Source organism: Eleutherodactylus coqui, chromosome 13 (genome assembly GCF_035609145.1).
Source record: "Eleutherodactylus coqui strain aEleCoq1 chromosome 13, aEleCoq1.hap1, whole genome shotgun sequence".
Lineage (NCBI taxonomy): Eukaryota > Metazoa > Chordata > Amphibia > Anura > Eleutherodactylidae > Eleutherodactylus > Eleutherodactylus coqui.
Window position 1 is genome coordinate 72,891,588 of NC_089849.1, and position 24,557 is coordinate 72,916,144.

General features: G+C 48.8%; 1 protein-coding gene across 1 annotated transcript in view; it reads right to left on the bottom strand.

Annotated features, from left to right (window-relative positions):
* The window catches only part of ENGASE (endo-beta-N-acetylglucosaminidase), a 40,757-nt gene extending 21,869 nt beyond the window's left edge, over positions 1-18,888 (bottom strand). The window contains exons 1-7 of the mRNA XM_066587646.1: positions 18,532-18,888; positions 10,478-10,545; positions 5,394-5,595; positions 5,120-5,268; positions 2,419-2,576; positions 2,152-2,300; positions 540-699 (exon numbers count right to left, since the gene is read on the bottom strand). Of these exons, the coding sequence (XP_066443743.1) occupies positions 540-699; positions 2,152-2,300; positions 2,419-2,576; positions 5,120-5,268; positions 5,394-5,595; positions 10,478-10,526 (867 nt within the window). The 5' untranslated portion in view covers positions 10,527-10,545; positions 18,532-18,888. The remainder of the gene's footprint in view (positions 1-539; positions 700-2,151; positions 2,301-2,418; positions 2,577-5,119; positions 5,269-5,393; positions 5,596-10,477; positions 10,546-18,531) is intronic.
* Between the last annotated feature and the right edge of the window lie 5,669 nt (positions 18,889-24,557).

A 24,557-nucleotide genomic window follows, 5' to 3' on the forward strand; every position in this document is an offset into this window, starting at 1 on the left:
AACCGATATAGGAACATAACCTCGGTTGCCAAGATCTCAGCCTGGGAACCCAATTTATAAACTCTGCAAGAGTAACCGCCTTCCCACTTTTCATTAGGTGTATTTCTTTCATCACCATCTTCAAAGAGCCATAACTTTATTTTTCCATCAAAATAGAAGTATGAGGATTTGTTTTTTCCAATTGTGCTCTACTTGTGCAGAACCCAATTAGCAACATGTCACAGAAATCAAGAAAAAAAAATATGTTGCAAGCATATGGCCAGGCAATAATAACCATTAGAACGCTAATTTGCCCGATCAGGCCGTGTAAAACTGTATGTAAGAGATGAAAGGGAAAACACTGGTTCGTTGGCTAATTGCATCTCTTGTGCAGCCGAAAAAACTATTGTTCTCAGCAGCATATCACCCTGGGTGAATGAGTGGGGGCAAAATGTGCTGCCGACAATGGCGATTCTCTACAGGGAACGAAAGATCGCATGAACGTTCCTCTCGTACAGTCTGTATACAGTAGAAGCCTTTAGAGCAAAATCTCCAATTACCTTGAAAGTTTCAAACTTTCCTCCTATAACGTCTCCCCTAGCAAAGATATCCACTCCAACATAGATCTCGGTCTTGCGCGGCTCCGCTGTCATGCGCTGGAGCTGCTCTTCCTTCCAGTTGTAGTTTGTGAAAATTCCATCACATACATTGAAAAACTGTCTGTGGCGACAGAAAAGAGATAACAATTGTATCGATGTAGATTCAAATACACATGTTTACAAGCAAAATATAAGTATTCCTTTGAGCAGTAGATTTGTCAGCTGCCCCCCCCCCCCTTTTTTTTTTTTTTTTTTTTAAGGAAAATATCATCTTTTTGTCACATCATTCATAGTCTTGGGCTCCAAATGTCTATTTCCTGAAGTCATTACTAGTGATATATGCATAAGTGTATGAACATGGACGACAACATCAAGTGATTAAATTAAGTAAATATCAATGAATCTCATTTACTCCCTGCATTTTTCTCCATCTGTATTGTGTATATGGCATATGCATTTTGCTTGAATGAGGTCAAATTTAACCCCTTAATATCGCAGGTATTTTAAACCTTTATGACCAGAGCAATTTTCACAGTTCTGCCATACGCTAATGCAATATAGCTTTGTAAGCGTTTTTTGTATTCATATGAGTTTCACAGTTTTTTCCAGTACAGATAGGGCTTTCTTTCTGTAATATATACTTATAGGTAAGTTTTTATATAGTCATGGAAAGATGAAAAAGTTGGGGAAAAAAGTGACTTTCATAATGTAATGTGTAATAGTTTTAAAGTAAGGTATTCCCATCTCAGCCAAGTAAGTCTTAGATGGAAATATTCCTTTATGTCATAGAAAGAAAACCAGGGCTGCCCAGTGCCCATTCTGTACAGTCAGCAAGTTTAGTCCTGGAAAACCCCTTAAACTTCTAAGTTACTTAGCCCTTAGCTTAAAGGGGTATTCTGTGACTTTGCTAACTTTCACTATTGATGACTGACAGGTCATCAATAGAGGATTGGAATGGACTAGCCGCTTGGATTCACACGACCAGCTTATTTTCGGTGCTGCTGTCACTATGGTCAGGAAGCAGAAAGCGACGACCATAGTGTAGCAGCCAGGGTTGATCCTGCAGGCGCAGCTGCCGTTGAATTCAATGGGAGCTATGCTGACCTCTCAGTCATCAATAGAGAAAGTTAGCCAAGTCACAGAATACCCCTTTAACTGTAGAATATATTTAGGCTTATGTATATAAAGGCACTGATGAGTATGGGGTGCCATGGGCCCATCTGCCACATAAGAGACCAGTCCTATTGAGGTTTAGGATATGTTCATGTGTTCAGTCATATTCTCTTCCTGTTCTGACACAGGAACAGAAAAACAACCAGGAATGGATCTATTACGTGATGAAAATGAACAGTATCAGGCTAGAATGGCATTATGAGCTAGAGGCTTGGAACATTGCCTCCTGTGCAGACATGAAACATAACCTAAGGGTTTTTTCTTCACAGACCGATTCAACGGTTAAGGAAAATGAAATTTTTAGTTAAAAATGTAGTCTTCTACAATGTATAGATGCCGAGCCCCCTTCACTGTAGTTCTATAACACAGTGAAGACTGAAATATAAGATTGAAGATTTACCTATTTTCATCATTAAGTTCATTCTGCCACTTCAGCTCCCCGCTGTGGATCACACTGTCATACCAGAGAACCAGACCTCCGGGCACTTGTGAGTGCAGCTTCTCTGTTAAATAGGAGAGGAACAAAGGAATCCGAGACACTGCAACTGGCTAGATGTTAAAAAGGGAAAAAAAAAATAATAATCAAGATAACACTTTAGGACCACGTAATATTCTGTCTCGTTATATGAGAAAATAATTATAGTCAAAAGGAACATTTACTACTTACACTAAGTGCATTCTCAATGTTAATCAACCATCCATCAAACCTGTAGAAATGTGCAAGTGAAACCATCTGATCTGCAACTGCTTTATACGCAGACTCGTCGCCGGCCAGAAAGGATTCACAGGACTTGTCACCATCTTCCCATTCTGTGATAAACGTACCTGAGAGAAGAGGAAACGTTAAGGCCCGATGTCCACCTGCGGCTTTGATTTGCAGAACCCATGCGAAAGATCCACAAATCAAAGACACCTATAGGGATGCATTAGCATCAGCAAACGATTTAAAAGCATGCAAATGCCATTTTCTCCTGTCGTGCAGATCGCACGCTGCAGAAGAAAATTCGCAGCATGCTCCATTTTGGCGACGGAAATCAATGGAAGCCATCACATCTGCGGCACAGTCACAGCTGTCAGTTTGGCTGTGCTGCGGATCCCCGGGAAAGCAGGACGTTCAGAAAAAAAAAAAAATTTAAAAATGCACTTCGCATGCGTTCGGCACATCCGAACGCATCTGCCGTGCCGAAGAAAGAAGATCCAACCGGCGCAGAGAAGATCTGCGCGGGAGCCGAAGAGGTAAGAACACCTTTTTTTCTCCCAACATCCGCGGGCACACCTGGATTCCGCTGAAGGATTTAGCAGTGGAATCCGTGTGTGCAAGTGGACATTGGGTCCAAGTCAGCAAAAGTTCATTTTAGTTATGAAAGGTCTTCAAAGACTCAGGGTAACACTGTAAAAAGGGAACCTGTCAATGCCTATGAGCACCATAAACTAAGATATGGTGTTCAAAGGGCAGGTTTTTTTATATATACTTACCCGCCTCGCAGTGCCCAAACCATCAGCCCCAAGTCATCAGACTTCAAGCTGCAGGCTGTTTGTGCAGCTTTGAGTCCGATAGCAAGACTCGCACGCCGACTTTCGGGGCTGACAGTGTGGCCACAAGGAGGGCAGGTAGGTATATTAAAAAATACTACTACTACTACTACTACTTCTCTGGACTCCTCTTAAACTTAGTTTATGGTGCTTATTAGAGATGAGCGAGCGTACTCGGTTCGGGTGTTTTTGCACTCGAGCACCGCTTTTTCCGAGTAACTGACTACTCGGACGAAAAGATTCGGGGGGCGGCGTGGTGGAGCGGTGGGGAAGAGGGGGGAGCTCGCTCACCCCCGGCGCCCCCCGAATCTTTTCGTCCGAGTAGTCAGTTACTCGGAAAAAGCGGTGCTCGAGTGCAAAAACACCCGAACCGAGTACGCTCGCTCATCTCCAGTGCTTATAGTAGGTAAGAGGTTTCCTTTAATGCAAAATAATGGGATAAAAATGCAAGAAAAACACTCAACAATATAAGGCTTATTTTTTTGTAATAAATACTTCTCCTTTACTTTCTTACTAGACAAACGCACTTCATATATACTAGGTGTGATTAACTACTATTCTTGGAAAGCGGTACGTTCATTGGGGTATTAATTCAGGATGGGATGTAGGTTCATCTTAAGTAGTAAATCCTATAATTCCCAGTGATGCCGATTGGTTGAAAGCCATGGACTGACAAGTTTATCCTTATCACAATGGAGCTATAAAGCTATGGCTCAGGAATAGATGATCTACATGATAATCTACAACCTAGCAATTGAATTCTCCTCTCTATTCCCACAGGGCCCCGTACACCACGCCTTTCTATTCAAGTACGCTATTGTGAGTTCAATATTTGACACTAGTATTAAGATATAGTGCTGGATCCATCTGTTTGACTGCTCCCTGTATAACTTGTTGCTCAGTCATTATTCTTTGGTGAGTTTTCATACTTGGCCCAATACTGCAGCAGCTTTTCTGGCATTTATGCCACGTGCTAACACTTTCCATGTTCTAAAGCACTTTGGGGCCTGTGCACCGTACCATTATGTCTTCCTATTCAAGAATGCTATTGTTCTAATATAGGTCACTAGTATTGAGATATAGCATTTCATTAGGCTTTTTGACTTTGCTTGTATATGTGTGCTATTTGTCTCAGTAGCCCATAAGACCTGAACTTTTAGGGTGCCACCCATCCCATGCTTGACAAAGATCACAGCGGATGATCGAAACGTTGCGGTTCTACATGTGGATTATGAATAAAAGCCTTATTATGAACATTTTCTGGTAAGAAGATCTATTCCAGTGTGCTGCCTCTCCTACACCAGTTGAACCCATCCCAAGGGAAGCATATTACAGTGACAGATCCACTTTAAGTGGAAGAGCTTGTTTTCCTCTGCATATTCAGACCTTAGGCCATTTTCACACAGCTGAGAAAAAAAAAAAAAAAAAAAAAAAAAAAAAAAAAAAAAAAAAAAAAAAAAAAAAAAAAAAAAAAAAAAAAAATCGCACAAGATTTGTGCGTTCGAGACGCACAAATCTTGAACAAACATACAGGAGCGATTTTTCCCCCCACATCGCGATGCGGGAAACAGAGCACAGCAGTCCTATCTTTGGCCACTGTTTCCAATGGGGCCAGCGGCAGCATCGCGAATTTCCCCCCTATTGATAGCTGTGGTGGCGGATCGCTACTCCCCCGAAGTGATGTGAAGCGGTTTTGAGATCAAAACACCTCGCATCCATAAGTGGGAGGGGTGGGGGGATAATCACATGTTGGCGAGCACGATTCATGGCCCGATATCGCACTCACCCGGGTGAAGTTAGCCTCATAGTGATACAAACGATCCTGCAAGCCTTACCCAAGACAGAAACCCCATGCTTGTGAGCAGCATTCGTCCAACACACAGGTGGAAGAGTAAACATCCGATGACTGAAGTAGACAAAAATATCAATGTACTGCCAGTGGTAGAAGACATACACGTCCTTCGAGTCAGCGCCCTGGATGAACCTACAGAACAAAAATGAAATCTGATTATATATCCTTAATTTTCTAATGAACTTTTGCTTGCTGCGGTATCTGAAGTTACATATGAGAGATTCAAATGAAACATGAAAAAGACAATTGTGCCCTACCTGTCTTCAAGATACCCTCCCATCATGTCATGGCAGACTAGAGTCTTCGGTCTATGGCTATCAATGGGTGGATATCGTTTTGCAAGAGGTGTCACAGCGATATTAAACATGTCTTGATTGGTTGGTTTCCATGAAAGCAGCTCCTCCATATTTGAAAAGAAAAAGCTGATGGGCTCCGTTGTCCCTCGGTCATGATGTCTAGCTAAATGTGAAAGAGAAATAGTCATGAGCCAAGTCAGATGGTACATGAATTAGTATTTGTGCACACTACATTCAAGCTTTCCATTAGAGGTACAGACAGATTTCCTGGCACTTACCACCAAAGCATGCCAAGGTATTGCCATACAGTAATATGTGTCCTACACCGGCCACAATGATTAAGAGAAAAAACAAAGTATACTGTGTGGTATATATTTTTTGCAGTGGCCCATATATAGGAGAGTGTGCGCTCTGCAGGATTTTCTTATACAGTGGGGAAAAAAATAAAAAGACGACATACAAAGGCTATCAGGAGTAGATGTGTGGACAATGCCGTCCAGTGTGCATCTTGAACAGCCGTTGGAGGATGGATACTGCTGTACGAGATGTAAGCGTGTTGCACTTTGGAAGCCCAGATCCTGGATCTAAAGGAGCAGCTAGCAGCACTGAGATTCATTGGCACCATGGAAAGAAGTTTGCTGCTCACTGAGCAGATGTTCCCTGGGGTAGATGTGGGGGGTGGACGGTAGTTCGGGAGAACAGGAGGAACAGGCAGCTAGCTAGGAGACAGTTAGAAGGGGTACTGCAAAGAGAACCAGTGAAGCTAGACCTGAACTGGCACATCCTAACAAGCTTGCAAAGTTGGCAGATGAGGGGGATGCCATTACAGGGTTAGCACCGCTGCAGCACGACACGCCCTCTGACCAGCAGGGGGATGTCTGCTCCAGTAAGAAGGGAAATAGGAGCGTAGGGCAGGCTAGACAGGTCCTGGTAGTGGGAGACTCAATTATTAGGGGGACAGACAGAACAATCTGCCACAAAGACCGGGATCATTGAACGGTGCGTTGTCTTCCTGGCGCTCGAGTTCGACACATCGCGGATCGGATTGACAGATTACTGGGAGGGGCTGGAGAGGATCCAGCAGCCATGGTACACATGGGCACCAATGACAAAGTTAGAGGTTGGGAGAAGGTCCTTAAAAACAATTTCAGGGAACTATAAAATTCTAGCTTAGGGGAAAGATCTCCAAAGCAGTATTTTCTGAAATACTACATGCACCATGAGCCACACCAGAAAGGCTAAGGGAGATTAAGGAGGTAGGCAAGTGCCTCAAGAGTTGGTGTAGGAAGGAGGGGGTTTGAGTTCTCGGATAAATGGGCTGAGTTTGCTGTTGGCTACACGTTCTACCCTAAGGATGAGCTGCATCTCAATGGGGAGGGTGCAGCTGTGCTGGGGAGAAGATGGCTAGAAGGTTGGAGGAGTGTTTAAACTAGGGACTGGGTGGTGGTTGGGGGGCTGGGAAGGGCAAGTAGAGAGATAGAGGAGAAGACAGTGTAGACAGTGACCTGGGACTTAATAATGGAAGTAGGGGTGGAAAGGTGGGAAGGGTTAGTAGGAACACACATAATATTAAAAATAACCACCCAAACCTAAACTGTATGGTGACTAATGCTAGAAGTCTGAGCAATAAAATAGACAAACTGGAAGTAATAATGTCTGAGGAAAACTACGACATAGTGGGAACAGAGACCTACCGTATATTCCAGCGTATAAGACAACCTTTTAACCCCGAAAAATCTGCTCTGCAGTCGGGGGTCGTCTTATATGCCGGTAACACAAAAAAAAAAAAAAAAGAAAAATAGTACTCACCTCCCCCGGCGTTCTGCGGCGCTGGTGCAGGCTGTCGCTCCCTCCTCGTCCCCGACAGAGCATTGCTTTCTGGATGCGGGGCTTGAAATCCCAGCCTCCAGAAACCTAATGCAGTGATTGGCTCACTCACGCAGTATCAGCCAATCACAGCCATTCAGTGACGTCATTGAATGGCCTGCATGAGTTAGCACTTTTTATGCTTAGTGTCGCCTCCTATTGGCAGGAGCAATACCCAAGGTCTTGCTGTGTCTCCCAATGATTTTATATATATATCATTGGGATATATAGTCCCTCACTGACTGACTCGCAACTAATTCTCTAACTCCCCAGTGTCGTGCAAACATAAAATTTGGCACGACCATTCTTTAGGTCCTAAATGGGGAAAGTAAAGAGGTCACAGCTTGATTATTCAATGCTAAGTGCAAAAGTATTGGCACCCCTATGTAGTGTAACTTCCTGGTATCCTACAAACATAAAATTTGGCAGGAGCATTCTTTAGGTCCTAAATAGGAAAAGAAAAAGCAGTCACAACTCAATTATTCAATGCTAATTGCAAAATTAAGTACAGCCATATGTAATGTAGCTTCCCAGTGTCGTACAAGCATGAAATTTGGCACGAGATTAGGGCATCATTAGAGGGCATCTGGGAAATAGTGACCATAATATAATGTATTTCAACTTGTCCTTCCAGAGAGTTTTATAGGGGAGCTACGAAAATACTAAAAACTTTAAAAAGGCCAAGTTTGATCAGCCTAGTGATGCTCTTAACCTTATTGACTGGGATAAAGTCTTCAAAAATAAGAATACAGACAATAAATGGGAAAGGTTTAAATACATCCTAATTAATTACTGTGAGCGGTCATACCTTAGGGTTCCCACACACTTGCGGTTTTTTTAACGCTGCGCTTTTTTTTTTAATGTGAACGTCAATGGGACTTTCTAATGTTAAAAACGCATCGCACAAAAATTGAAAAAGCACAAACTTGTGATGCGTTTTTAACATTAGAAAGTCCCATTGACATTTGTGATAAAAAAAAAAAAAAAAAAAACGCAAGTGTGTGGGAGCCCTAGCAGGAATAAAAGACTTAGGCCTCATGTCCACGGGGAAAAGAACAATTAAAATCCACAGCAGATCACCCGCATGCAGCTCCGCACCCCATAGGGAGGCATTGACCACCCGCGGGTAGATAAATACCTGCAGATGGTCAATAAAAGTGAATTTAAAAATTTCTGGAGCATGAAAAAAAAAAATGGACATGCTCCATTTAGGCGTGGGTCTCCCGCGGGGACGGCTCCCGCAGGCTTCTATTGAAGCCTATGGAAGCCGTCCGGATCCATGGGAGACCCGCGCCTGAATTAAACTCACCTGCTCTGGCCGATGCAGATCTTCCTTCCTTCGCGGCAGGATCTTCTTTCTTCGGCCCGGCGGATGTGCTCGGCGCATGCGCGCGGCACGCAGCCGGCGTGCCGAACACATCTGCCGGGCCGAAGAAAGAACAACTGCAGTACAGAAAAAGAAAGAAGACAAATCAGGGCGGGATTCCACTATTAGAATCCGGACCTGCCGTGTACATACGGCCTAACTGGAGCAACTAGTGTCAAGCAGCTGCAGCCAAGGCAAATAGGACCATGGAGTCTAGATGCACATGATGAGAACATTGTTCTTCCTCTTTAAAAAAAAAAAAAAATCACTGGTCAGACCACACATGGAATACTGTGGGCAATTTTGGGCACCGGTACATAACAAAAAAAATATAAGATTGGCCGGGTACAAAGACTGGCAACTAATGCTGCCTTTAGACGCTACGTTTATTGTTCAAAAAATTGTTATAAGCAAAAGTGAAGATAATCGTTCAGTTTAAACGCAAGGCAAATACTAGACAAACAAAAATTGTGCGCTTTTCATTCTACGTCTAGAGGAAAGAAGATTTCCACACTAACATAAAAGAGGATTCTTTACTGTAAGAGCAGTGAGACTATGGAACTCTCTGCCTGAGGATGTGGTGATGGCAAACTCTATATGTCTTTCTTGAGTGATACAATATTTTATGTTATGGTCACTAATTACTTCAGAGGGTTGTTGATCCACAGATTATACCGATTGCCTCACTTGGGTTCAGGAAGAATTCTTTACCCTTAAAATTAGAAAAATTGGCTTCTACCTCATTGGGGTTTTTTGCCTTGCTCAGCTTCAACAGTGTAGAGGTAATAGGCTGAAGTAAATGGACATGTGTCTTTTTTCAGCCTAGCATACTATGTTACATATACCAGCCTAATGGAGGTAAAAAGGACACTCTGGTGAATGAAGCCCAAGGCCACTCTCAAGCAGGTGGGTTTTTTTCTGTTTTCAACGCAGCACTAAACGCTGTCATTCACTACCATTGATTTCAATGGGGCCTCTCAGAGAAGTGTTAAAAAGCTGCATTTTCAAGCGCCGTCTGCTCTATTTTCATGCGTTTCTGCGTTTTAAAATGCGATGCTTTACCCACTGAAACGAAAGGGGTGCGTTTTCAGTGCTGCTGAAAGCACCTTAGAGTGTGGTTACAGCATTTTTTTTAATGTGTTTTTTCAGTTCTGGTATTATCAGCTTGCTTGGCTGCATTTATAACTGTGCTGAAAACGCAGTAAAACGCTGCATTAAAAAACACAGCATTTTTTTCAAGCACCTGTGTGAGAGTGGCCTAATATATATGTTTAAGGCCGGCTGCACATGGGCATATTTGCATTGCGGAATCTGCAGCGGGCATACCCCCCCCCCCCTGGATTCCGCAGCAAATACCTTTGATAGCATGTTATGGAAAAGCGCTTTTTCCTGCACACGAGTGGGAAGCAATTGCGATTTTCCACTCGTGGAGAAAAAAAAAAAAAAAAAAAAATCACAGCATGCTCTATTTTAGTGCGGTGTCCGCAGGAATGCCTCCCATTGAAGTCAAAGTCCAGGTTGCAGATTCCGCGTCATCGCCTAACAATGGTGTCCAGACCTTATGCAGCACAAATAAGAAGTCAGGTACGCAGGGTCACCGGCCAGGCACAGCGTCAGATTCCTCTGCGGGATCCTGCATCGAGAATCCGACTCGGTTGTGTGCAACCGGCCTAAATATATCCTGAGAGCTCCCGGTGTAAGATACAGACAGTGTGCAAAGAGCCTAAAGAGTAAAGCATGTAATGCATCGGCCGCAGTGTGAGTCATTGCAGCTATTACAGGTGTAATATACTGCAGTAAGGCTTCTTCTTACCAGACAATGGAGCAGATTCATATCTAATGACTTCTTTATAAACTTTCATGGTTGAAGAAAGATGTTATCTAAGAGAAAACATAAAAGACAATCAAGCCCATGCGCATGATACAAACATTTAGCAGACAATGCCCTTGTACACAAAGCTTTGACCTTAGACAAACAACTAATCAGTCTTTTAAAAGGCTCTCTGGAATTGCCAAATAGGGTCTTTTTTTGTCCAGAAACCATGCTAATTTTAATGCCAATTCAGGCCAATGGTCGGTCATTCCCTAGTGTTGCCCCCTGCAATATGATGTTTAAATCACTGGGGCACAACTGGCAGGACTGCTCTGACGTGTGCGTTCTGTCTATTGAGCTTCTCCATAGCTGGTTGATGTCTGCAGCATCCAACCAGGTGGCAGAATTGTGTTGAAGGACCTCCTGGCCTCTTTCTCCCAAGATGGTCATGTGATCTCAGGTCTGACCAGCTCAGATCTACTTGGGGTTATGCCGTCTGAAACTAATCAGTTTCTCAGACTGCGTGATGCTGTTGCATGAATCCTACCACATAAACTGCCTAGAGGGGTAAACGGACGCTCCTATCACAGTTACTGATGATGATCACAGTTATAATAGAGGAGATCACAGCTCATCCTCCTGACTGTATACTTCTGGTCTGTAGCTTATTTAGGTCAATATAGAAGGTAATGACAAATTAAACTTTTCCTCCAGCAGACAGAAATGGTACAGTCTTTAGCTAAAGCAAGGAGAAAAGTTACAAATTTGTGCGACTTTTTCTTTTATGCAAACGTGTAATTAATAAATGTGCCCCGAGGCGTTAAAGAAGACCGGGCAGCTCCAATAGTATTCACTAACACAGACCTATCCATCTCCATAAAATAACTGTAAGCGTTAACTTGGATCTCAGCGCTGTTCATCTGTTATTCCTCCTGGAAATATATAATGTATAATAAATGGACTGCTGGGTGTTACCATTTCCTTTCTCAGTGGGGTTTGTCCCAATGCACTGAGGCTGTCCAATCAATGCTAACAATGTCTGAAGGAGTAGGAAAATACCCTACTGCCATGGCGAATAGTAACGCCCTGGTGCCAATTTGTACAAACATTTCCAAGAGGGATTACAGAGGAACTGTACAATGCAGAGCTCTATAAAAAAAAAAAAAAAAAAGCTCATTGTCATTTTTTGTTTTCTCATAAACTAGCATTGAAAAAAAAAAAAAAGTTGATCAAAATGACCCACATTTAACAAGCCCGTCACCAATTTTAACCCTTTGCAATTCAATTTTGGATTCAGGGTTTCCTAGGGGGGGGGGGGGGCTTTCTCTTTCTGCCATTATACAATGGCGCCATCTGCTGGCTAGAGCCAGTATCGTGGTATTGGACATGCTGGAGAGGCCCCCCAAGAACAGAGCGGCCATTAATATACAATAAGAATACCCTGCTGGACGTCTTCCGACATCAGAGCTGTACAGCCTTCAATCAGAATGTCTTTAGACGTCAGACAGTGGATTGGAAAGGGTTAACAGATGTGCTAGAGCGTTATGCCATTTTTCTAACATGGAAAAAAGCTGCAATTTTTTACGCCAAGTGTGAACCCACCCTTAGGGCTCATTTATATGACACAGTGTTTTCCGGTCTGTGTAAGTCGGTGGAGAGCCGGCTATCGCTGCGTACGGCGATGTATCTCACGCACGTGGCCAGGCGCCGTGTGACATTTTTCTTTTTCGATTTCCTGCTCTGTCTCATAATGGCGTTCCGTACGCATCGTCTCTCACATGTAATGTACTGCGTACGGACAGGGTTACATATACTACCCATAGAAAAGTATAGGGCTCGCGCAGCATGGTACGCGGAGGAACAGGGCACGCCGCCATCGTTTTCTCATGCGTAGCTACGAGCTAATGTGAATGGATTATTGGAGGTCCATGTACTTTCCCTGACTCCATTGATCGCTTCCTGAAATCCCGGTGGTATGAGCGACCCCTACAGGTAAACACACACAAATGAGCATCAAATGCAGAGACTGGACATCTGTGGTCAAAAAGGTGGAATGTTAATGTCTTGGGGGTCAAACACGCGGAGGCCAGACTGCTATATGGGGGGGCCAAAGACAGACACGTGAGGATACTGATGAGACAACCACTCACGGCCCTCTTTATACTGAGGGGGCGGTGGGACGTCTCTAGAGGACACTACCCGGGCGACTGGGGGACGACTCTAGAGGACACTACCCGGGCGACTGGGGAGGGGGGGGTCTGTAGGGGATACTACCTCTGTGATGGGGGGGGGGGGGGGGAGGGTCTGTAGGGGATACTACCTGCGTGACTGGGGGGGGGGGGGGGTCTGTAAAGGATACTACCTGCGTGACTGGGGGGGGGGTCTGTAGAGGATACTTTCTGTGTGACTGGGGGGGGGGGGGGTGTCTGTTGGGGATACTACCTGTGTGACTGGGGGATCTGTGGGGATTCTACCTGCATGACTGGGGGGGGGGGGTCTGTAGAGGATACTACCTGCGTGACTGGGGTGGGGGGGTCTGTAGAGGATACTACCTGCGTGACTGGGGGGGGGGGGGTCTGTAGAGGATACTACCTGCGTGACTGGGGGGAAGGGGGGGTCTGTAGAGGATACTACCTGCGTGACTGGGGGGAAGGGGGGGTCTGTAGAGGATACTACCTGCGTGACTGGGGGGAAGGGGGGGGTCTGTAGAGGATACTACCTGCGTGACTGGGGGGAAGGGGGGGGTCTGTAGAGGATACTACCTGCGTGACTGGGGGGAAGGGGGGGGTCTGTAGAGGATACTACCTGCGTGACTGGGGGGAAGGGGGGGTCTGTAGAGGATACTACCTGCGTGACTGGGGGGAAGGGGGGGTCTGTAGAGGATACTACCTGCGTGACTGGGGGGGGGGGGTGTCTGTAGAGGATACTACCTGCGTGACTGGGGGGGGGGTGTCTGTAAAGGATACTACCTGCGTGACTGGGGGGGGGGGGGGGGGTCTGTAAAGGATACTACCTGCGTGACGCCTGTAGAGGATAGTACCTGTGTGACTGGGGGGCGGTAGAGGATGCTACCTGGGTGACTGGGGGGGGGGGGCTGTAGAGGATGCTACCTGGGTGACTGGGGGGGGGGGGGGGCTGAAGAGGATGCTACCTGGGTGACTGGGGGGGGGGGGCCGTAGAGGATGCTACCTGGGTGACTGGGGGGGGGGGGGCTGTAGAGGATGCTACCTGGGTAAATTGGGGGGGGGGCTGTAGAGGATACTACCTGGGTGACTGGGGGGGGGGGCTGTAGAGGATACTACCTGGGTGACTGGGGGGGGGGGGGCTGTAGAGGATACTACCTGGGTGACTGGGGGGGGGGGGGCTGTAGAGGATACTACCTGGGTGACTGGGGGGGGGGGCTGTAGAGGATACTACCTGGGTGACTGGGGGGGGGGCTGTAGAGGATACTACCTGGGTGACTGGGGGGGGGGCTGTAGAGGATACTACCTGGGTGACTGGGGGGGGGGGGGCTGTAGAGGATACTACCTGGGTGACTGGGGGGGGGGGGCTGTAGAGGATACTACCTGGGTGACTGGGGGGGGGGGGCTGTAGAGGATACTACCTGGGTGACTGGAGGGGGGGGCTGTAGAGGATACTACCTGGGTGACTGGGGGAGGGGGGGGCTGTAGAGGATACTACCTGGGTGACTGGGGGGGGGGGGCTGTAGAGGATACTACCTGGGTGACTGGGGGGGGGGGGGGCGGTGGAGGATACTACCTGGGTGACTGGGGGGGGGGGGGGCGGTAGAGGATACTACCTGGGTGACTGGGGGGGGGGGCTGTAGAGGATACTACCTGGGTGACTGGGGGGGGGGCTGTAGAGGATACTACCTGGGTGACTGGGGGGGGGGCTGTAGAGGATACTACCTGGGTGACTGGGGGGGGGGGCTGTAGAGGATACTACCTGGGTGACGGGGGGGGCTGTAGAGGATACTACCTGGGTGACGGGGGGGGGCTGTAGAGGATACTACCTGGGTGACTGGGGGGGGGCTGTAGAGGATACTACCTGGGTGACTGGGGGGGGGGCTGTAGAGGATGCTACCTGGGTGACTGGGGGGGGGGGCTGTAGAGGATGCTACCTGGGTGACTGGGGGGGGCTGTAGAGGATGCTACCTGGGTGACTGGGGGGGGCTGTAGAGGATGCTACCTGGGTGACTGGGGGGGGCTGTAGAGGATGCTACCTGGGTGACTGGGGGGGCTGTAGAGGATACTACCTGCGTGACTGGGGGGAAGGGGGGGTCTGTAGAGGATACTACCTGGGTGACTGGGGGGGCTGTAGAGGATACTACCTGGGTGACTGGGGGGGCTGTAGAGGATACTACCTGGGTGACTGGGGGGGCTGTAGAGGATACCACCTGGGTGACTGGGGGGGCTGCAGAGGATACCACCTGGGTGACTGGGGGGGCTGCAGAGGATACCACCTGGGTGACTGGGGGGGCTGCAGAGGATACCACCTGGGTGACTGGGGGGGGGGGCGTAGAGGATACTACCTGGGTGACTGGGGGGGGGGGCTGTAGAGGATACTACCTGGGTGACTGGGGGGGGGGGGGGGAGCTGTAGAGGATACTACCTGGGTGACTGGGGGGGGGGCTGTAGAGGATGCTACCTGGGTGACTGGGGGGGGGGCTGTAGAGGATGCTACCTGGGTGACTGGGGGGGGGGGCGGTAGAGGATACTACCTGGGTGACTGGGGGGGGGGCTGTAGAGGATACTACCTGGGTGACTGGGGGGGGGGGGCTGTAGAGGATACTACCTGGGTGACTGGGGTATCCGCTGTAGAGGATACTACCTGGGTGACTGGGGTATCCGCTGTAGAGGATACTACCTGGGTGACTGGGGGGCTCCGCTGTAGAGGATACTACCTGTGGGGGGGGGGGGGGGTCTGGTACTACCTGGGTGACTGGGGGGGGTCTGGTACCACCTGGGTGACTGGGGGGGGTCTGGTACCACCTGGGTGACTGGGGAGCTCCGCTGTAGAGGATACTACCTGGGTGACTGGGGGGGTCTGTAGATGATGCTACCTGTAACCTGGGTGACTGGGGGGTCTGTAGATGATGCTACCTGTAACCTGGGTGACTGGGGGGTCTGTAGAGGATGCTACCTGTAACCTGGGTGACTGGGGGGGGGGGGCTGTAGAGGATGCTACCTGGGTGACTTGGGGGGGGGGGGTCTGTAGAGGATACTACCTGGGTGACTGGGGGGGGGGGGTCTGTAGAGGATACTACCTGGGTGACTGGAGGGGGTCTGTAGAGGATACTACCTGGGTGACTGGAGGGGGTCTGTAGAGGATACTACCTGGGTGACTGGGGGGGGGGTCTGTAGAGGATACTACCTGGGTGACTGGGGGGGGGTCTGTAGAGGATACTACCTGGGTGACTGGGGGGGGGTCTGTAGAGGATACTACCTGGGTGACTGGGGGGGGGTCTGTAGAGGATACTACCTGGGTGACTGGGGGGTCTGTAGAGGATACTACCTGGGTGACTGGGGGGTCTGTAGAGGATACTAACTGGGTGACTGGGGGGTCTGTAGAGGATACTACCAGTAACCTGGGTGACTGGGGGGGGGGGTTTTGTAGAGGATACTACCTGGGTGACTGGGGGGGGGGGTTCTGTAGAGGATACTACCTGGGTGACTGGGGGGGGGGGTCTGTAGAGGATACTACCTGGGTGACTGGGGGGGGGGGTCTGTAGAGGATACTACCTGGGTGACTGGGGGGGGGGGGGGTCTGTAGAGGATACTACCTGGGTGACTGGGGGGGGGGGGTCTGTAGAGGATACTACCTGGGTGACTGGGGGGGGTCTGTAGAGGATACTACCTGGGTGACTGGGGGGGGGGTCTGTAGAGGATACTACCTGGGTGACTGGAGGGGGTCTGTAGAGGATACTACCTGGGTGACTGGAGGGGGTCTGTAGAGGATACTACCTGGGTGACTGGGGGGGGTCTGTAGAGGATACTACCTGGGTGACTGGGGGGGGGGGTCTGTAAAGGATACTACCTGGGTGACTGGGGGGTCTGTAGAGGATACTACCTGGGTGACTGGGGGGTCTGTAGAGGATACTACCTGGGTGACTGGGGGGTCTGTAGAGGATACTAACTGGGTGACTGGGGGGTCTGTAGAGGATACTAACTGGGTGACTGGGGGGTCTGTAGAGGATACTAACTGGGTGACTGGGGGGTCTGTAGAGGATACTAACTGGGTGACTGGGGGGTCTGTAGAGGATACTACCTGTAACCTAGGTGACTGGGGGGTCTGTAGATGATGCTACCTGTAACCTAGGTGACTTGGGGGTCTGTAGATGATACTACCTGTAACCTGGGTGACTGGGGGGCTGTAGAGGATACTACCTGGGTGACTGGGGGGGGGGGGGGGCTGTAGAGGATGCTACCTGCGTGACTGGGGGGGTCTGTAGATGATGCTACCTGTAACCTGGGTGACTGGGGGGTCTGTAGATGATGCTACCTGTAACCTAGGTGACTTGGGGGTCTGTAGATGATACTACCTGTAACCTGGGTGACTGGGGGGCTGTAGAGGATACTACCTGGGTGACTGGGGGGGGGGGCTGTAGAGGATGCTACCTGCGTGACTGGGGGGTCTGTAGATGATGCTACCTGTAACCTGGGTGACTGGGGGGTCTGTAGATGATGCTACCTGTAACCTAGGTGACTTGGGGGTCTGTAGATGATGCTACCTGTAACCTGGGTGACTGGGGGGCTGTAGAGGATACTACCTGGGTGACTGGGGGGGGCTGTAGAGGATGCTACCTGCGTGACTGGGGGGTCTGTGGATGATGCTACCTGTAACCTGGGTGACTGGGGGGTCTGTAGAGGATACTACCTGGGTGACTGGGGGGGTCTGTAGAGGATACTACCTGGGTGACTGGGGGGGTCTGTAGATGATGTTACCTGGGTGACTGGGGGGGTCTGTAGATGATGCTACCTGTAACCTGGGTGACTGGGGGGTCTGTAGAGGATGCTACCTGGGTGACTGGGGGGTCTGTAGAGGATACTACCTGGGTGACTGGGGGGTCTGTAGAGGATACTACCTGGGTGACTGGGGGGTCTGTAGAGGATACTACCTGGGTGACTGGGGGGTCTGTAGAGGATACTACCTGGGTGACTGGGGGGTCTGTAGAGGATACTACCTGGGTGACTGGGGGGTCTGTAGAGGATACTACCTGGGTGACTGGGGGGTCTGTAGAGGATACTACCTGGGTGACTGGGGGGTCTGTAGAGGATGCTACCTGGGTGACTGGGGGGTCTGTAGAGGATGCTACCTGGGTGACTGGGGGGTCTGTAGAGGATGCTACCTGTAACCTGGGTGACTGGGGGGTCTGTAGATGATGCTACCTGTAACCTGGGTGACTGGGGGGTCTGTGGATGATGCTACCTGTAACCTGGGTGACTGGGGGGGTCAGTAGATGATGCTACCTGTAACCTGGGTGACTGGGGGGTCTGTAGATGATGCTACCTGTAACCTGGGTGACTGGGGGGTCTGTAGATGATGCTACCTGTAACCTGGGTGACTGGGGGGTCTGTAGATGATGCTACCTGTAACCTGGGTGACTGGGGGGTCTGTAGAGGATGCTACCTGGGTGACTGGGGGGTTTGTAGAGGATGCTATCTGTAACCTGGGTGACTGGGGGGCTGTAGAGGATGCTACCTGTAACCTGGGTGACTGGGGGGCTGTAGAGGATGCTACCTGTAACCTGGGTGACTGGGGGGTCTGTAGAGGATGCTACCTGGGTGACTGGGGGGTTTGTAGAGTATGCTACCTGGGTGACTGGGGGGTCTGTAGAGGATGCCACCTGGGTGACTGGGGGGGGTCTGTAGAGGATGCTACCTGTAACCTGGGTGACTGGGGGGTCTGTAGATGATGCTACCTGTAACCTGGGTGACTGGGGTATCCGCTGCAGCTCCCACGGCCGTCCGTCTGCTGAGGCGTCAGCGCAGTACAGCGTGGGAGTAGAGGAGGGACCTGCGGGGAGACCGGGGATAGAAGGGATGCATACCCACCATATATATATACACGGGTCACCGCTCCTACACCCGGTAGTAGCTCGGGGTCACCGGCCGCAGCACAGCCCTGCACTCGGCTGCTCCCGTCCGCCGCTCCCGGTACTCCCGTCCGTCATTCACCTCGCTGGTTTCCCTTCACACTTCTACATTTTGCACTTCCGCCTCCTCATTTTCCTGTCACCGAGCCGTCAGGGGCGTCCGGCTGTCACACGCAGCGTCCCGCCTCTTAAAGCGGACCGTCAGTGGGACCTGCCGGCCTATGTAACGACGGGGGATACGGCTACAGGTCCGACTGTATACACCCGGCGCAGAGGGCAGAGTATACCGGCCAGCGGCACCCTCACACCGGGGACAGAAGCGCCAGCTGCAGACAGTGTGTAGTACCCGTGATGAGTCTCTAGGGGGAGACATAGGAGCCCTGTATGTGTAGCAGGCCTTCCACGAGTCAGTGCTTCATTGCTTAGCGTCACTGCTCTTTTTTAATGCATTTTTATTAATTATTTCCTTTTTCTTTCTTTACTTTTCTTTTAATTCCTTTGCTCTTTTTTCCCTTCCTTTCCTTCCTTCCTAACTACATTTTCCTTCTTTTCCTTTCCTTCCTTTTCTTTTTTTCCTTCCTTTCTTTCCTTTCCTTCTTTCCATTCTTTTTCCCCTTCTCTTCTTATCTTTTCTTTCCTTTCTTATATTTTTCCTGCATTTCCTTCCTTGGTTTCCTTTTCTTTCTTTCTTTCTTTCTTTCTTTCTTTCTTTCTTTCTTTTGTTCTTTTTTTCTTTTGTTCTTTTGTTCTTTTTTTCTTTCTTTTTTTCTTTCCTTCTTTTTTTCCTTCCTACTTTTTTTCCTTCTTTCTTTCTTTCTTTCTTTCTTTCTTTTTTTCCTTCTTTCTTTCTTTCTTTCTTTCCTTCTTTCTTTCGTCACAGGGGACGGAAATCTCGCGGAATGACTGCATGGAAATACCACAAGCTTTCCGCGGGAGAAATGCAGCTTCCAAACCTGCGGCCTTTCGCCGTGGATTTTGAAGCGGCTTCACCGCCTGCATTCCGTTGCAGCCATTTCTCCCTATAGAGAGGAGAGCAGCCGCCGCGGAAACTGGGAAAGCATTGACATACCGCGTCTTTGTATTCCGCGCAGCATGTCAATTTCAGCGTGGCTTGGTCGCAATGGATCGGCCGCAGCATGTGGATTAGATGTTTGCAAATATCGTCTACTTTGCTGCTTTATCCCGGGATAAGAAGCCATTTCTGAATTTACAGGCATAACTTTCACTATCATTTATGGCAGCCCTGTCGCTTTTTGCTAAGTCACGTCCACTTTTAAAAAGATGGCAAGTGTGGCGTAAAGTAGTCCTAGTCGTACTTCTTTGAGCATGCACAACACAGCCGTGTCGGACGGCACAGGGACCTATTCTAGCCAGTTAGGCTGTACACATGGATGGTTTAGTAAATAAGATTCCACTTTTCTTTTTGACTCTCCTTATACTTTTTTTTTCAAAAACTGCACAGAAACGACACCTATGAAATCCCCCAGCGGGACTGCAGTGTATTATACGATGTCATTACAGGCCAGCAGTTTCCGAACCCATGAAGGGCGTAGACGGTATGGCAGTGCGAGGAGCGGTGAGGTCACTGTTATTACTCACATGCTGCACTTTACTGCGACAGCCAAATCTGACGCCGTACTCCATGGAGTTGGCAGAAGCTCCTCCGACAAGTCTGCAGTTTGTTCTACTTACCAACTTCTGAAAAGGGACTTCAGTGAGACTGCAGAACCGTGTGTCTGATTCAGACGGCCATGTGCGCAACTGTGCTCGCCGGTAGGGAGCGTAGCTGCACCTGAACAAGGTTTTTTTCTTAACCTTGATGACCGTTTAAACTTGGCGCCATAGTGCCGGCGTTTGAAAAAAAGTGCGGGAAGATAGGACCTGCCCTTACACGTTTGAAAAACGTGACGAAACGGAACCATTGGCAGCTTAAAAAAAGGGAGGACCGGGAGTTACCCTGCGTACAACGGAGGGAAAAGAAGACAGCCGTCCCTAATTTGGCATTTAATTGCCATTCTATTCCACGGGGAGTGTGTAACGTGCCAGCTTGTGAACTGGTATTTCGATGGGACAAAAAATGATCTATCTGCTGGCGCGGACGTATCAGCCTGCTTCTTGCCATCTGCCAACCTGATTTATACCAAAATACGTTCCGTAGAAGCGAATGTATTTGCTCTCGTTTGAAACTGCCCTAAGACTATACAACCATTCAGTCCAGAGGTGTTTGAAGCCGGTCAGAATTCATCAGTGTAAAATGTGGAACTCGTGACGTCATTGTGTCTCCTTAACACTCTGGGCTAAACGGATAAACTGCCTAGTGCCTAGCCCAGGACCTGAGGGGGACGGGGGCTGCACATCAGAGGGATTGAACCCTTTCCAATCCACTGTCTGACGTCTTCCTACATTCTGATTGAAGCTTGTACGGCTCCAATGTCAGAAGACATCCAACAGGGTATTCTTACCGTCTATTGTCAGCTACTCCGCTGTCGGAGCCTCTCTGGCGCACACACACTGGCTTTAGCCAGCAGATGGCAGCGTTGTATAACAGCAAAAAGAGAAAGCTATTTAGGAAATTCTGAATCCAAAATTGGATTGGAAAGGGTTTAAAGTAATGTGTAATTAGGGCATGATCAATTGTAAAAATCAGGTTTTAGGCCTCCTTCACACGGGCGACAAAGTCACACGGTTTTGTAGCATTGCTACAATGCTACAAATCGCATGTATGTGAAGCCCATGCTTTCCTATGGGTTCTTTCACACATGAAATGTTTTGTAGCATGCTACAAAACGACACACAAACCTTGCAGGTCCGGCGATATGCCTGCGATACGCAAGGTTTTGTAGCCCATGTTTCCCTATGGAGCCTTCCTCTCTGCTGCATCGCATGAAAACGCGGTTTGCATGCGATGCAACTTTGACAGCAGCAAACGCTACTGTCAAAGCTATAATCTAAGTCCTAACTGCAGGGGGGGAAAAAAACACACATACATCACCTTAGACAAGCTGTCAGCCCGTCCGCAGCTTCTCCCCGGGTCCCGGCACTGATCTTCTTCTTCTCCTTTGGCCGGGGATTCAAAAATCCCTGCTTCCTGGAAGCACTGGCTGTGATTGGCTGACACTTAGCCAATCACAGCAAGTGCTCGTTGAATGGCAGTGATTGAACTAATCGCAGCCAGCGCTTCCAGCAGCCGGGGATTTTTCAATCCCCGGCCAGAAGATGAGGAAGAAGATCAGTGCCGGGACCTGGGGAGAAGCTGCGGCGGCGCCCCGGACAGCGCGGAAGGGGTGATGTATCCTTTTTTATTTTTTCTCCTTTAGTTACAGCTTATTTTCGGGGTAGAGCTTATATTTCAAGCCCCCCCGAAAATCCTCGCACGTGATGCTACAAAGTCGCGTGATTTTGTAGTGTCACATGCGACTTTGCAGCGCTACAAAATCGCGGTATTGCTGCGAGGAAATCGCAGCGATATAGCACGGTGCAGCGATGCGACATCGCTGTGATTTTCTCGCAGCAATGCGGTGTCGCCCATGTGAAGGAGGCCTTGATGTTAAATATATTTCTTTAAAAAGTCCTAAATTCCCTCACTTCCCACGTAGAAGTATCATAGAGGCCCTTCTACACGCAACGATAACCCCTTAGCGACCAAGTCTGTTTGCGCTTTTATAATCCCCTATATTGGCCTGAGTAGTAATAGTGATCACCATAGTACTCCCATTGATGCTGCCCAGTCAAAGGCCAATAGCAACCCTCCCATTGGATCAGGAAGAGGTAATCTGGCGTAATGAGGTGCAGGTCTTATTGTAGAAGGTATATCTGGATACAGAATGTTATCTTTCTGTTTATTGGTGAAACCTTTGGTATTTGTCATGCAGAAGTAACAGTCAGTATGGGGGTCTCTTTGTTGTCGCGGTACCATCGGAATGGCGAATGGCGTTCTCTTGCCTCTCAGCCCCTGTGTGAGGTGAGTGTTACATGACACACGATGATGATGGTGCCACTTCTTATCTTGGTCACCAAGCTTTATTCTAAGATACTTGTGATCGGCCCACTTTACCAAGGATGTTACTTTCCTCCACTGTGTCTTTGTTGTGAACTGTCCGCAGACATAGCAGAAATTGTCTGGGTGGTTCAGACATCCGCGCCGCCATATTGGTAAATTATGAAAAATAGTCCCAGTCTAACCAATAACCTGTAAGAACACAGTTCATTAATTACAACTTACTGGAAACATACCCTATATGTTACATAAACCTACCCTTATAGTGTTCAGTCAGCACGCAGTGGGAAACAGTGATTGCCAAATAGTTGCGCAATCACTTATGTTATTCTTTTTATTAAGCACGGTTAATGGCGAGCCGACTGGATTAATTGTATAGGCAGATTTCCAAATAATGCAATACAACGGCAATTGGATTACACTTAGCCCCATAACTGGAAAACCTTACGTGGCAGAAAAAAACCGATATCATATTAGAATTCAGCGCACTAAAGTAACTATGAGCCGCCTATCTGCTTATCGGTTGCAAACATTGTGCTGCACAGTGTAATGGCTACCTTTTTATTCATGTATCCACATATTTCCCCCATAGTGTGGTTTGCTCATTCTCCTGTCTCCATAGCAGTGTGTGAGGAGGAACTGTTCTGTGCTGCATACGAGTATGTCCTGTTGGGACCAGATGCGCCGCGTCCAATGGCTCAGATGGTCACGTATATTGGTCGACCGTAAAAACGGCGGTCGATATACGCTCATGGGAAAGAGGCCTTAAAGTCATTTTATAAGGGCAGATTTCTTGCCTAAATGAGCGCCGATTACCGATAAATTGTAATGTGTCGATTGGCGCATGTTTCAAGGGTCCTTTACATGCACAGATGCAAACTGCACAGGGAAAAAACATCCTTAGTATGTGCGCTTGTATGAGGGCTGATGACGATGTGCGTGTGTATGAGGGCTGATGACGATGTGCGTGTGTATGAGGGCTGATGACGATGTGCGCATGTATGAGGGCTGATGACGATGTGCGCATGTATGAGGGCTGATGGCGATGTGCGCATGTATGAGGGCTGATGGCGATGTGCGCGTGTATGAGGGCTGATGACGATGTGCGCGTGTATGAGGGCCGATGATGATGTGGGCGTGTATGAGGGCCGATGACGATGCTATGCACGTGTATGAAGGCCGATAATGATGTGCGTGTGTATGAGGGCCGATGACAATGTGCATGTGTATGAAGGCTGATGACGATGTTCGCGTGTATGAGGGCTGATGACGATGTGTGTGTGTATGAGGGCTGATGACGATGTGCGTGTGTATGAAGGCTGATGACGATGTGCGTGTGTATGAGGGACGATGACGATGTGTGTGTGTATGAGGGCTGATGACGATGTGCGTGTGTATGAGGGCTGATGACGATGTGCGTGTGTATATGGCCCGATGACGATGTGCATGTGTACGAGGGCTGATGACGATGTGCGTGTGTATGAGAGCCAATGACGATGTGCGTGTGTACGAGGGCTGATGACGATGTGCTTGTGTATGAAGGCTGATGACGATGAGCTTGTGTATTAGGGCTGATGACGATGTGTGTGTGTATGAAGGCTGATGACGATGTGCTTGTGTATGAGGACTGATGACGATGTGCGCGTGTATGAGGGCTGATGACGATGTGCGCGTGTAAGAGGGCCAATGACGATGTGCGTGTGTATGAGGGCTGATGACGATCTGCGTGTGTATGAGGGCTGATGACGATGTGTGTGTGTATGAGGGCCGATGATGATGTGCGTGTGTATGAGGGCCGATGATGATGTGCGCGTGTATGAGGGCTGATGACGATGTGCGTGTATGAGGGCTGATGACGATGTGCGTGTGTATGAGGACTGATGACGATGTGCGTGTGTACGAGGGCCGATGACGATGTGCGTGTGTATGAGGGCCGATGACGATGTTATGCCCGTGTATGAGGGCCGATGACGATGTGCGTGTGTATG